The sequence below is a fragment of the Ylistrum balloti genome, unplaced genomic scaffold (assembly GCF_031769215.1).
Source record: "Ylistrum balloti isolate Yb309-2 unplaced genomic scaffold, AGI_CSIRO_Ybal_v1 Utg370460, whole genome shotgun sequence".
NCBI classification, from domain to species: Eukaryota; Metazoa; Mollusca; class Bivalvia; order Pectinida; family Pectinidae; genus Ylistrum; species Ylistrum balloti.
This window is the reverse complement of record NW_026782304.1, coordinates 34,190-49,424: the sequence shown is the minus strand read 5'-3', so window position 1 is coordinate 49,424 and position 15,235 is coordinate 34,190. Positions and strand designations below refer to the sequence as shown.

The following is a 15,235-nucleotide window of genomic DNA, read 5'->3' as shown; positions in this document are numbered from 1 at the left end:
GCCCCATGTACAGGATAATGTTATGATGTTATTGGCTGGCAGTTCCCACACTAAGCCCCATGTACAGGATAATGTTATGATGTTATTGGCTGGCAGTTCCCACACTAAGCCCCATGTACAGGATAATGTTATGATGTTATTGGCTGGCAGTTCCCACACTAAGCCCCATGTACAGGATAATGTTATGATGTTATTGGCTGGCAGTTCCCACACTAAGCCCCATGTACAGGATAATGTTATGATGTTATTGGCTGGCAGTTCCCCACACTAAGCCCCCATGTACAGGATAATGTTATGATGTTATTGGCTGGCAGTTCCCCACACTAAGCCCCCATGTACAGCCCCCACACTAAGCCCCATGTACAGGATAATGTTATGATGTTATTGGCTGGCAGTTCCCCACACTAAGCCCCCATGTACAGGATAATGTTATGATGTTATTGGCTGGCAGTTCCCCACACTAAGCCCCCATGTACAGGATAATGTTATGATGTTATTGGCTGGCAGTTCCCCACACTAAGCCCCCATGTACAGGATAATGTTATGATGTTATTGGCTGGCAGTTCCCCACACTAAGCCCCCATGTACAGGATAATGTTATGATGTTATTGGCTGGCAGTTCCCCACACTAAGCCCCATGTACAGGATAATGTTATGATGTTATTGGCTGGCAGTTCCCCACACTAAGCCCCATGTACAGGATAATGTTATGATGTTATTGGCTGGCAGTTCCCCACACTAAGCCCCATGTACAGGATAATGTTATGATGTTATTGGCTGGCAGTTCCCACACTAAGCCCCATGTACAGGATAATGTTATGATGTTATTGGCTGGCAGTTCCCACACTAAGCCCCATGTACAGGATAATGTTATGATGTTATTGGCTGGCAGTTCCCACACTAAGCCCCCATGTACAGGATAATGTTATGATGTTATTGGCTGGCAGTTCCCACACTAAGCCCCATGTACAGGATAATGTTATGATGTTATTGGCTGGCAGTTCCTACACTAAGCCCCATGTACAGGATAATGTTATGATGTTATTGGCTGGCAGTTCCCACACTAAGCCCCCATGTACAGGATAATGTTATGATGTTATTGGCTGGCAGTTCCCCACACTAAGCCCCCATGTACAGGATAATGTTATGATGTTATTGGCTGGCAGTTCCCCACACTAAGCCCCCATGTACAGGATAATGTTATGATGTTATTGGCTGGCAGTTCCCCACACTAAGCCCCCATGTACAGGATAATGTTATGATGTTATTGGCTGGCAGTTCCCCACACTAAGCCCCATGTACAGGATAATGTTATGATGTTATTGGCTGGCAGTTCCCACACTAAGCCCCATGTACAGGAGTAAGAACAGACAAAACAACAGATTTATTTATTGGACTTGTAATTTTTGAAAGTTTTGATATATGAGATACTGAAGAGTTTGTCAGTGTATGTTCAGAATGAGATTTATAAGTTTGGTATGGATACATTTTGAGAAGATGTTTAATCTTTAGCACAAATAGCGATGACAACTTAACATCTGAAAATACATAAGAGGATGATTTTATATACCAGTATATGTCTTATGATTATCTGCTCATTAACATATACACTGTACGACAGATAACACTTGTTTGTATACAATGTATGACAGATAACAATTGTTTGTATACAATGTATGACAGATAACAATTGTTTGTATACAATGTATGACAGATAACACTTGTTTGTATACAATGTATGACAGATAACACTTGTTTGTATACAATGTACGACAGATAACACTTGTATACAATGTACAACAGATAACAATTGCTTGTATACAATGTATGACAGATAACACTTGTTTGTATACAATGTATGACAGATAACACTTGTTTGTATACAATGTATGACAGATAACATGTATGACAGATAACACTTGTTTGTATACAATGTATGACAGATAACACTTGTTTGTATACAATGTACGACAGATAACACTTGTTTGTATACAATGTACGACAGATAACACTTGTTTGTATACAATGTACGACAGATAACACTTGTTTGTATACAATGTACGACAGATAATACTTGTTTGTATACAATGTACGACAGATAACAATTGTTTGTATACAATATACAATGTACGACAGATAACAATTGTTGATATACAATGTACGACAGATAACAATTGTTTATATACAATGTACGACAGATAACAATTGTTTATATACAATGTATGACAGATAACACTTGTTTATATACAATGTATGACAGATAACAATTGTTTATATACAATGTATGACAGATAACACTTGTTTATATACAATGTATGACAGATAACAATTGTTTATATACAATGTATGACAGATAACACTTGTTTATATACAATGTATGACAGATAACAATTGTTTATATACAATGTATGACAGATAACACTTGTTTATATACAATGTATGAATGTTTTCTAGCCCTGAGAGTGTGCTGTCATTGTGTGGTGCCCTGGGACATTTGAAAGAGTGGTTTAATGCATCGGTTACCACAGTGGTACATCCAGCACTGCTGTCTGACCTTGATCCGGTGTTAGCAGACAGTCGCCGACAACTATGTGACTTTGTTAAAGCAAAATCAGCAGGCTGTTTTGAAGATTTTGGAAGTAACTGGGAAGATATATGGCGTGGTAAAATCTCTGTGATTGACAAGACGGTTAGTATTTACTTTATAGATTTACAGGGCAGACATGGTGCTACACTAGTCAGCCACTGCATGCACTCAGTTCACTTTTTTCCAAGATGCAAGCTCCTCAGAAGACAGCAATGACTTTGTCTAATCACTGATGCCTTTTTTTTATTTTTCAAGAAATCAGAAGTCTCAAGCACATTGTTTTTCTGAGGATTTAATGTTTTTAGCCCAGTATCATCAGATATTAAAATCACCCTTCATCTGTGGTCAGTCTATCTGTCCATAAACAATTTTTGTTAGGATAATTCTTGAAAAGTGCTGAATGGATCTTTCTTAAATTTCATATCTAGCTTCTTTTTGGTCACTAGTGGTGCCAATTTGAATTTGGGTTAGTTGGGAAAAACAAAACAGGCCTGAAAGTTTGTGTTTGCTATTTCCTGAAAAGTACGGGATGGATCTTTCTCAAATACTTTATAGTTCCTCTTGGTCTGCAGTTGTGCTCATTTGATTTTGGGACTGACCAGTAAAAGAAAAACTGGAAGATAGACGGCCATCTTGGATTTCAACAGTGATAGTTTGTTATGGTTATTTCTTCATAGGAATGTTTAGATTTTGTATAATTTAAGAGCAAAAACAGAAGAGAGAAGAGAAAAGAAGGGAAAGATCCAACTTTTATAGAACAAATAAAGATCAAACAATGGTGGGTGCTAACACCCCTCTGGGATATTTTTTTTTTGAGTAATTAAAACCACTGTAGATCCTTCCTCAAAAATGTTGAAAAGTAAAATCCCTAAACAAGAACAGCCTTAACAATATTGTGAATTTACACAGCCTAGATTATCAGGCAGGTCTGATTTGAATTATTAATCATGTCTCTAGTTCATAGTTGTTTCATTTTTTAATCCTTGATATTTTTTACCGTGAAATTTTCTGATTTGTAATTTTTCTTTCAGGTACAAAGAGGTTATGTGTTGCCTGGATTTGTAGTGAAGAAGAGTGATGGATATGATGTGGTATGTAATATATTACCCCTGAGTGATATAGACAAAGACATCTTATTTTTATAACTACCCGGTACCAGCTAATGATCACTTTCAGGTATTAAACATAAACTTTATTCTTTCTACAACAATCCCAAAACAAGCTATCTGCCTACATTAATCAGTCTTGTTGGCCTGAATGGAAGTGATCGAGGAGTTTTACTGTGGAAGGAAACGGGAATACTTGGGGAAAAGACACCTGGTCGGGCAGGTGACCCCATGCCTTTTCACATCCATTCGGTGTATCAAACCCTGGACGTCCAGGTAAATGGAGTGTGTTTTACCACTGTGTCTTCTGACTACCCATACATGCAATAAGAGATATATTAACTTTAAGATAAATAGTGTTGAATAAGGTGACTGGTAAAGTAAAATAAAGCATTTATGTTTATTTGTAGAAAGAGGATTCATTGGTATGGGGCCGGATGTTGGAGGTTCTGGATGAGGTTGATGTGGGAACCATTCCCCTCTACATGTGTACTAAAGAGAGGTACAAACTGTATCTTTTCACTATTATTAATACAGAAAATACTGATAATATTATAGAAAATTATCCTCTTAAAAGTTATTCCTGTTGTAGATACCATTGCTCTGGATAGCCTTGTATTGAACCATTAGCAGTAGGGTCTTGGTACTGCGTGTTTCTATAACCACTTATAAAGACCATCTATGACAATCAAATGCATTTTATAAATAGAATAGATGTTTAGTGGGGGTTTTTTTTATCTGAAATTGGTGTCATGATAAAAATCTCCCTACTGGAAATCTTTCACTGCATTTTAACTTTCATTCATAATAAGGCAAAAATGAAAAATAGTCAGAAGCTGAGGTTTGATATCAATGATGAGTTATATGATTATCATCTCGCCTGTGAAGAAAAGTTGTGTGAAACTCAAATGTTACTTTATAAATAGCAATGGCAGTGTCAGCATTTCTTTCAGAGTTTTGCGCTGACATCCTTGTTCCATCCATAGACATTTCATGTCTTTTTCAATCAAACTTGGTAAAGTACATTCAATAGTTGACACCTCAATACATCCAGCACATACACAATTGCAGTTTTCCGAGTCCAGTGTCACTTAGGGATACTGAGAAACTTTACTTCAAAGATTTTTGTGAAAACCTGTATACAAAAACTTCTTGTTGAAACATACGTTGTTTGTATTTTTTTATGTGAGTGTTTTGTCATCAGTCTTTAATGTTTTTTAGTTTGTTTGATGTTGTTTAATTTTGGACTTTTTTGTCCTGAATTTCTTGGTCCTAATGATCTGTGTCACGTGTCTGATAAAACATAATGATAATGAAAAGACCAATTTTAGAACATCTACAGAATGATCAAGTAGGAATCAGTTTTTGTTCGTAGGCTGTTCTGTCATTCCTAAATAATTAGAAAAAAAAGAAGACAGTGTTTCTTAGCTATTATACAGATGTCTTGCTGATTCCCATCCTCACTCCATTGCCTTTGTGGACCAGGTGACAGCTGACCATCAGGTATGTTGTCAACAAACATAGAAAATACTTCTCTTAAAGATGTCATTTAGTTTGAAAAAAAACAAGTTTTTGTGGATAAATAGTGTTCACAGAATATGCAGTAGTAAAAATTCTTTGCCATTCTTAAAAGATTATCATTTCATGGTTGGATGAATTGATTAAGAGAACCCACGAAATCAAAGAAAATTAAAAAAAAAATATTTTTTTCACTTTGTACAAATTACAAGTCAAAAATAGGAAAAGAATTAACGTACCCACAAACTGGAAACACAAGGTGTACCTGTACAAGTATATTGTTTAAAGCATACTTTTATCACAGCTAGGAATCGTGGCACGACTGGCCTGTTATCAGAAACCACTTGACGACTGTTCATCCAATCACAATCGATATCTGAACAGCGCCACCTGGAAGGAGAGCATCATGTCAGATATCATGTTCGTACAGGGTGAGGATGAGATCTTTAGACACTTTAGACAAATAATTTTAAAATACAATGTACAGTTGAACCTCGTTATCCCGCTCTCATATCACTTGAAGACTGTTTAGTTTGAAGTGTTTTGTCTATCCCTGCAAAACTTTTCACCAGACATTTAATCTCACTTAAATTGAATACTGTGACGACTCAAACTTTTTCAACAGTCCTGTCGTATTTGAAAGAACAATGGTCAACTGTACATGATCAAACCACTTGGATTTTCCCTGGTAAATATAAACAGTCCAATGGAATTCCTTTGTTTATCATTATATCCTATTTATGGTTAGGAATTTGACCACGTTTGACTAAATCTATCCATATAACGCATTCTTGTGATGAACTGTAACATAAAATGTCATAAAATGAGGTACAGACTAGTGACTGGTTATCTTGTGTGTATTGGTGTTGCCTGAACATTGGCCTTAATCAGGACAACTTGACAGCAAATATTTGTCAGCATGACTGTAGAATTGTTGATGAGTTTGTTTACTGTTTAATATTCATTCTATCATTCTGCATAGTGACATCAGTAAGAATGGCAGGAATTGTGAGGTCATAAACAATAGGTTGTATTATGACATCATCAATAGCTAATTCAAGATAGATTGTAATTGTAAGACAATTTAAGTACATATCTAAAAAGGCTGTTAGTATGTAGTAATAGTTAGTGAGACACTATATATACTGAATTGTCCTGTGGTAGTTTGTAGTACAGAGAGACACTTTACATACTGAATTGTCCTGTGGTATTTGTAGTACAGAGAGACACTGTATACTGAATTGTCCTGTGGTAGTTTGTAGTACAGAGAGTCACTTTATATACTGAATTGTCCTGTGGTATTTGTAGTACAGAGAGACACTTTATATACTTAATTGTCCTGTGGTATTTGTAGTACAGAGAGTCACTTTACATACTGAATAGTCCTGTGGTAGTGTGTAGTACAGAGAGACACTTTATATACTGAATTGTCCTGTGGTAGTGTACAGAGAGCCACTTTATATACTTAATTGTCCTGTGGTAGTTTGTAGAGACACTTTATATACTTAATTGTCCTGTGGTAGTTTGTAGTACAAAGAGACACTTTATATACTTAATTGTCCTGTGGTATTTGTAGTACAGAGAGACACTTTATATACTTAATTGTCCTGTGGTAGTTTGTAGTACAGAGAGACACTTTATATACTTAATTGTCCTGTGGTAGAGTTTGTATATACAAAGATACAAAGAGACACTTTATATACTTAATTGTCCTGTGGTAGTTTGTAGTACAAAGAGACACTTTATATACTTAATTGTCCTGTGGTATTTGTAGTACAGAGAGACACTTTATATACTGAATAGTCCTGTGGTAGTTTATCGTACAGAGAGACACTTTATATACTGAATTGTCCTGTGGTAGTGTGTAGTACAAAGAGACACTTTATATACTTAATTGTCCTGTGGTATTTGTAGTACAGAGAGACACTTTATATACTTAATTGTCCTGTGGTAGTTTGTAGTACAAAGAGACACTTTATATACTTAATTGTCCTGTGGTAGTTTGTAGTACAGAGAGACACTTTATATACTTAATTGTCCTGTGGTATTTGTAGTACAGAGAGACACTTTATATACTTAATAGTCCTGTGGTATTTGTAGTACAGAGAGACACTTTACATACTTAATTTTCCTGTGGTATTTGTAGTACAGAGAGACACTTTATATACTTAATTGTCCTGTGGTAGTTTGTAGTACAAAGAGACACTTTATATACTTTAATAGAGAGACACTCCTACTGGTATTTGTATTTGTACAGAGAGACACTTTATATACTTTATATACTTAATTGTCCTGTGGTAGTTTGTAGTACAGAGAGACACTTTATATACTTAATTGTCCTGTGGTAGTTTATCGTACAGAGAGACACTTTATGTACTGAATAGTCCTGTGGTAGTTTATCGTACAGAGAGACACTTTATATACTTAATAGTCCTGTGGTATTTGTAGTACAAAGAGACACTTTATATACTTAATTTTCCTGTGGTATTTGTAGTACAGAGAGACACTTTATATACTTAATTGTCCTGTGGTAGTATATCGTACAGAGAGACTCTTTACATTCTATTTGGTATCCAAACAAAGGACAAAGGGACTTCCAACCTTTCTGCCACTACTCACCTCTCTTTTGGTAGATTGTCCAAATGTCTGCTTGCCCTGCCAGAGAAGTGTAGTGTGAGAAAAGTTCATTTTGTCCATGTTATAGGATATTTAAATGGAACTTATCAATGGAATTGGTGTTAATTTAATCCCTGAGATACCAACATTTTCATGATTTACTGTGAATCAAGTTATTTTCATGTGCAATTTACTTTATCAGTTTCTCAATAGAAACATTTTGCGAAAGTTAAGACTATGACAATAATTTGAACAATTATCTTATACACTTTAGATGTACATTGGTTTAATGATTTTCCCACTGAAAATGTTGTGCTAAAACATTATGGCATTAATAGCAGTTTCAAATGTTATTTAGCAATCATTGTGGATGTACTAATTCATTGCTGCACTTTTTTGCCAAAAAGTGATAATACACTAAAATTGCATCAAATAAAATATGTTTATTTTGATTCAGAAAACAAGAAAATTACTTGCCTCAAAAGAAAGTGAGTCATAGTTAGGGTTTGTTGTTTCAGAGCCAGAGGAAGAATTACTAAGTGGGTACAGCTATCTCTATTTCCTTATTTCGTCACCACAGCAACCATTATCAGAGCATCAAAGTTTGACAGTCACTAGACTTTGCCCTCCAGAAAATTTGAATGGTTCTCTGATGACCCTGCTGTTTAAGAATGCTGTACAACCATGTGGTCAGATTGGTACTGCTGACAGTGATATTGTACGACCATGTGATATGGATAGTACTGTTGTTGGTGATGTAAACAGTGGTGTTATTTTATCAGAGTTACCTGCCCTTGATGCAGAGATGCTGGAGGAGTTTAACAGAATTCTGTGGCAAAAACAGACAGAATTACTACATCAATGGCTGAGTAAGTTCTAGACCATCCAATATACACATAAACACAGTCACCATTTTAAATTGAAGCAAAAATATCAAATAGACAATGCCAAAATGTATTTTTTATATATACAGTAAAACCTCTTCTCAAAGTTGTATGATTCTTTTAGATGAAATGACCCTGACCAATATTCAAGGTCTGATGAACCAAATTTTGCTAAAACTTCAGATGATTTCATCTAAAATTCATCAAAAATGCCTAGGATACTAATAGATTTCTGCAATGTTCATCTTAGATTCCAAAAAAGAAATGACCTTGAGCCATATTCATGGTCACAGTTGTCAAATTTGTTATAACCTTCTAACAAATTCTCTTTTACAAAGATTTTTTAATATCAGTAGTGTAAAATGCTTCTTTATATGTGAAAACACATTGAATATCAGGGGAGCGTTGCAGGCCCATTTAGCCTCTTGTTATGTTTTTTTAATTTTCTAATACCGTAAGAAGTATCTTCTGTAATTTCAGGAGAAAAAAGTGAACACCAGGATCAAGAATTGAAAGTCAAGCTAAGTGAGATCAAGGATTTCTTTAAAAGCATCTATACAGACCTTCGTTGCAGCTTATGGGGTGAATTACCTAAATTTCAACCTAGCTGTGATTCTTTACGAACTGTTCAGACAGCTGGTGCATTATCAGGTAAAAACTGTTCTTTTTACCAAGGGCATCATCACATACTAAATGTCATTACAATGTACCTAAAAATGTCATTATTAAAATCAAGTAAAAAGTAAAACTGTTTCATCATTAGCATGAAAAATGCATCCTTCATACAGAGTATAAAACATGTAGATTGGGCCATTTAATGTGAAAGCCAGAATATCTAGTTTTAGCCATATCATATTTTTGCTACTGATGAACAGGAACCATGTTGCTCTTTCTCAATTACAATTTGTTTATTATATAGGTTGTAATTTATAACAGTCAACATTGTCAAAATTTTCTCAATTTTCTTTTGAAACAAACAAATTATATGTATAGCCCTACTACTGACTAAATTTTGGTGGTCATTGGGCAAGTTAAGCCAAAGGTCAATGTGGACCTCTTTGATCAATTTCATTGAAACTTGGTCAAATAGTGTAGCATATCAATGCCTTTAATATGACACATCTGGTGTTTCTAGAACTGTTACTATGGAAATATGATTTTTCTTATTGGTCAGAACTGAAATATTGTCCGATTGTGCTGAAAATTGAAATATGAGGCTGAGGGTTTTGAGGAAAGGCATTTCCCATGGTACCATTTTCTAAAGCATCTGATGTCATTTGGTTGCTATGGTAACCATAGAAGCTCAAATATTAGACAGCTCTTTTCCAGGCTGCTCCTGAGATTGTGGACTGATTTTCATGAAACTACACAGGAATGTTAGGGACTATGTATAAATGTGAAAATGTGCATGTAGAAATTAGTGTTGTAATGGTAACCAATTCACTAATGTCAAGTTATTATTGTAAGTGCCATAATTCTTAGCCTTTTCATTGATTTTACTTAAACTTGATCAAGTGCTATAGCTAATTATAACCTATAATTTGACACAATAAATGTTCAAAAAGCATTACCATGGAAATATATTGGAAGCTTTTGATATGGTCAAAATGAAGCATATATTATCTGATTAAGTTGAAATCGGTATGAAAAGGGTTAGGTGATGACAAATACAAAGATACAATGGTTGTTAGCCTTACCTCCATGGTTGTTAGCCTTACCTCCATAGTTGTTAGTCTGACCTCTGTACTTGTTAGCCTTACCTCTACTTGTTAGTCTGACCTCTGTGGTTGTTAGCTTACCTTTGTGGTTGTAAGCCTTACCTCCATGGTTGTTAGTCTGACCTCTGTGGTTGTTAGCCTTACCTCTGTGGTTGTTAGCCTTACCTCTGTGGTTGTTAGCCTTACCTCTGTGGTTTTTAGCTTTCAATATATTTCAGTGTATTGGATCAGTTTTGATTGTGTCCCTTAATATTTAGAGTAAATGACAAACTTTTGTTTAAAGAAGTAGAAACCAATCCAACTGAATGGCAGGAAAGGCAGTTGCTCATCTATTGTGAATCTCAAAGGCGAACATTGAGTCGACTTCAGTCAACAGATAGTGTCGCTTTGTCATCCCCAATACAGCCAGCTAAAGGTAGGTAAATCTTTTAGAAAGAATCATCCCCAATACAGCCGGCCAAACATAGGTCAATCTTTTAGAAATAATCATCCCCAGTACAGTCTGTCAGATGTAGGTAAATCTTTTAGAAATAATCATCCCCAATACAGCCAGCTAAAGGTAGGTAAATCTTTTTTTGAAGTTATCATCCCTTGTACAGCCTGCCCAAGGTAAGTAAATCTTTGTGAAAAAATGTAAAATAATCATCCCCTATTTCCTGCCTTAAACTGGGTAAGTAAGTCATAGCTTCTAAACATGTTTCATTGATATTTTGATGTAATCCTCTAAATAATTATTTTGTTCAAACAATCTTTAAATCTTTAATGTCTGAATACATGCAGTAATTGTTAAGAAATGCTCAAGGTATAAATCTCTTCATATTTATATCTGTTTTATAAATATAATGGTTGCTCAAGTGAAACTGTGTTTACGTTGATTAATTGTATCCACTTGTATTGTGAAAGAGCCTACATCCATCGATATTAAAGATCTGCTGAAACTCTTCAAACCAGATGGTACAGCAACCATGGAAAACCTGTCTCCAATCAGGAAAAAGGTGAGCTCATAGGACAATATTATAGGTATATACTGTATTTTGACCCTTTGTTTATTGTTTACTAGGATATATACAGAGTTACAACACTTTTCTTACTATTTGTCAGGTTATATACAGAGTCAAGGCCCTTTGCTTACTGTTAATACTATTGCTCAGACCATTGATATATAAGGAAGCAAATATCTTTTGACTGCTTGTGTGATGTATACTAACATAGTTGTTATGGTCTTCACAGAGGCAAGGGAGATGCAGGAAGTCAGTTGTGCCCAACTCTGAAGACCTTGGACAGGAAACCATTCCTACTTATCTACAGTCTTGCTGTCATGATATATAGTAAGGGCATTTAAGATTATATCAGCTGTGGCCTATTTCCTGATGACCCTCATTTTACTGAAGGACCTGCTGCTTTTGCAGCCATAATGCATATTCTAGATAAACCATCTGGTTGATTCTGTATAGTTGTCTTAATTTACCGGTTCACCTAGTTATTTATTTGTTGGCCCCATGAACAGCCAGGGATAGCAGGGTGGTTACCTTTCAGATCAACCTATGGGAGGTCTGTCGCATGCCACCCAGTGCAATAAGGGTAAAGTGTCTTGCACAGGGACACAACCATGAAAACACAGCCAGTCTGTTTCTTCCCGAGAAGCAAATACCTTCACAGTTAGGGAGTATGAGACCATGCACCTCATATCTTCACCTGAGACTGTGAAGGCCATTGCTTTAACTGCCTGAGCTGTCACAGCCCATGATATCATTGTTTAAATCACCACTGTCCGTAAAGTTGATAAAAAGATGACTTAGCTAATTACTAAGTTTAACTCTTGTTAACAGTTTAAACAAAGACAAGAAAGGTGAGAGACTTGACAGTCATAAACAGAAGTTACAGGAACGTTACATTACTGATGAAACTAACAGCTCCTGTTTTGTTCCGACCTTTAATTTGGGGAAGAAGAGGAAAAAGATCTCAAGCCCGCAAAAGAGTGCAAAGAGATTAAAATCTCATGAAGGAATGAAACCATCAGTAAAATCTCCACTAAAGACTTCAAGAAAATCACCTCGAAAAAATCCAGCAGCAAAAGCAGTAGAGCTGAACATAAGACGATCTCCCAGAAAAAGTTTGTCTCTTTCTAAACAAGTTGAGTTAGATAAACAAACATCCCCGAGCCAAACAAGTGCAGAGTTCTTATCTTTAAGGAGATCGCCACGCAAGTCCTCATCTCAGATCTCTTCTCAGCGACGCCACTCACTTTATGAACCTGCTATAAGGGGAGGTCACTCTAAGGAGCCTACTGTGTCAAAAACAAGCAGGTTATCACTATCGGGGTCAGAAAATAGAAGGAAAAGCTCAGCATCCAGCAAAGATACAATGGAACAACAACGTTTATCTCGTTCTGAAAGACACAAACAGGTGAGAATGGTTCCTTAGTTCTTATTCTATGAGATGCAAACATGTGAGAATGATGTTGTCTCATTCTGAGAGACACAAACAGGTAATAAATGTTCTGTCTTATTAGAGACAACAAACACGTTAGAATGAATTCTTGTCTTGTTCTTAGAGTCACAAGCAAATGAAAAGGATTAATATTTAATTTTTATGTGATTTTATCATAACCACTTGGACTCTCCTGTGACTTTATACTCCTGGCATTGATCTTCTTGTAGAAACTTCTGGACATAGTTGCTGATGTTCTAGAGAAAAATGGAGTTGATCCTAGCTCGACCATTCACATGTCATGTGCCACCAGGCTGTACAAAGTTACTAAGCTCTACGTCATGGTGAGTAACAGTGTGCTGGAACGCAGAAAATAACATGGGTTTTTTTTAGTTTCACTCTCAACTTGTTTAAGTGTAGTGATTTCCAGTTAATATCACATCTATTAATGTAAATTTTATTTTTTGTTTTCACATCTGTTAACGAATCTTTTCTGTTCGTGTTGCTTGTCCAATAATAGTTCTTTTCACATCAGTTGATGTCTCTTTTTAGCACGCCATCATCAGAAGATGGGCTATTCAAATCACTGTACTTCTATGGTATGTTGTCCGTCGGTGCGTAAACAATTTTTGTTATTACTATTTCTTGAAAAGTACTCAATGGATCTCTCTCAAATTTCATATGTAGGGTTCCCTTGGCCCCTAGTTATGCCCATTTGATTTGGGTCTGATGGGGAAAAACAAAATGGGCTACATGCGGCCATCTTGGATTTTGACTTTGAAAGTTTGTTATCTCTAGATGGACCTTTCCTGAATTTCATATGGGATTTCTTGAGAAGTACTAATTGCTTATCTCTCAAACAAATTTCACACATATGTTCCCTTTGGTCTCTTCTTGTGCCTGTTTGATTTTGGGACTGATTGGAAGAAACAAAATGGCTTTAAGACAACCATTTTGGATTTGGCAGGGAAAGATTATCATCAATATTTCTGCAAAGGAATGTTCCAATTTCTTTTTTAAGAGCAAAAACAGTGAAGAGAACAGACTGAAAAAGATCCATTTTTCAAAAAGCAAATAAAGATCAAACAATGGTGGGCACCAAGATCCCTCTGGGATCTCTTGTCTGTTAATCTGATGTTTTCTTGCCCATATAATCTGTATAAAACAATGTATATTTAAGTCAGTCAGTTTGTTTTGGTCTTTGGTTTTATACCATACCACATCAATTTGGCTGTGGGTTCATTAACTCTTGGACACATTATTTAAGCCTTCATAATTGTCAGTGAAGTCAGGTGTCAGTAAAGTCTGGTGTCAATTAGGTCAGATGTCCTTTAAGTCTGGTGTAAACAAAGTCAGGTGTCAGTAAAGTCTGGTGTCAGTAAGATTAGATGTCCTTTATGTCTGGTGTAAGCAATGTCAGGTATCAGTAAAGTCTGGTGTCAGTAAGGTCAGATGTCCTTTATGTCTGTTGTTAGTGAAGTCATGTGTCAGTTAAGTCTGGTGTCAGTAAGGTCAGATGTCCTTTATGTCTGGTGTAAGCAATGTCAGGTATCAGTAAAGTCTGGTGTCAGTAAGTTCAGATGTCCTTTATGTCTGTTGTCAGTAAGATAAGATGTCCTTTATGTCTGTTGTCAGTAAGATTAGATGTCCTTTATGTCTGTTGTCAGTGAAGTCATGTGTCAGTTAAGTCTGGTGTCAGTAAGGTCAGATGTCCTTTACGTCTGTTGTCAGTGAAGTCATGTGTCAGTTAAGTCTGGTGTCAGTAAGGTCAGATGTCCTTTACGTCTGTTGTCAGTGAAGTCATGTGTCAGTAAAGTCTGGTGTCGGTAAGATTAGATGTCCCTTAAAACATGTGTCAGTTAAGTCTGGTGTCAGTAAGATTAGATGTCCTTTATGTCTGTTGTCAGTGAAGTCATGTGTCAGTTAAGTCTGGTGTCAGTAAGGTCAGATGTCCTTTACGTCTGTTGTCAGTGAAGTCATGTGTCAGTTAAGTCTGGTGTCAGTAAGGTCAGATGTCCTTTACGTCTGTTGTCAGTGAAGTCATGTGTCAGTAAAGTCTGGTGTCAGTAAGATTAGATGTCCCTTAAAACATGTGTCAGTTAAGTCTGGTGTCAGTTAGATTAGATGTCCTTTATGTCTGTTGTCAGTGAAGTCATGTGTCAGTTAAGTCTGGTGTCAGTAAGTTCAGATGTCCTTTATGTCTGTTGTCAGTGAAGCCATGTGTCAGTTAAGTCTGGTGTCAGTAAGATTAGATGTCCTTTATGTCTGTTGTTAGTGAAGTCATGTGTCAGTTAAGTCTGGTGTCAGTAAGATTAGATGTCCCTTAAAACATGTGTCAGTTAAGTCTGGTGTCAGTAAGATTAGATGTCCTTTATG

General features: G+C 36.1%; 1 protein-coding gene across 1 annotated transcript in view; it reads left to right on the top strand.

Moving 5' to 3' along the window:
- Positions 1 to 15,235, top strand: part of LOC132555208 (mdm2-binding protein-like) — a 33,553-nt gene that overhangs the window by 15,032 nt on the left and 3,286 nt on the right. The window contains exons 6-17 of the mRNA XM_060219563.1: positions 2,455 to 2,689; positions 3,619 to 3,678; positions 4,104 to 4,204; positions 5,133 to 5,196; positions 5,516 to 5,642; positions 8,346 to 8,696; positions 9,192 to 9,362; positions 10,713 to 10,844; positions 11,333 to 11,424; positions 11,660 to 11,757; positions 12,259 to 12,835; positions 13,090 to 13,203. Of these exons, the coding sequence (XP_060075546.1) occupies positions 2,455 to 2,689; positions 3,619 to 3,678; positions 4,104 to 4,204; positions 5,133 to 5,196; positions 5,516 to 5,642; positions 8,346 to 8,696; positions 9,192 to 9,362; positions 10,713 to 10,844; positions 11,333 to 11,424; positions 11,660 to 11,757; positions 12,259 to 12,835; positions 13,090 to 13,203 (2,122 nt within the window). The remainder of the gene's footprint in view (positions 1 to 2,454; positions 2,690 to 3,618; positions 3,679 to 4,103; positions 4,205 to 5,132; positions 5,197 to 5,515; positions 5,643 to 8,345; positions 8,697 to 9,191; positions 9,363 to 10,712; positions 10,845 to 11,332; positions 11,425 to 11,659; positions 11,758 to 12,258; positions 12,836 to 13,089; positions 13,204 to 15,235) is intronic.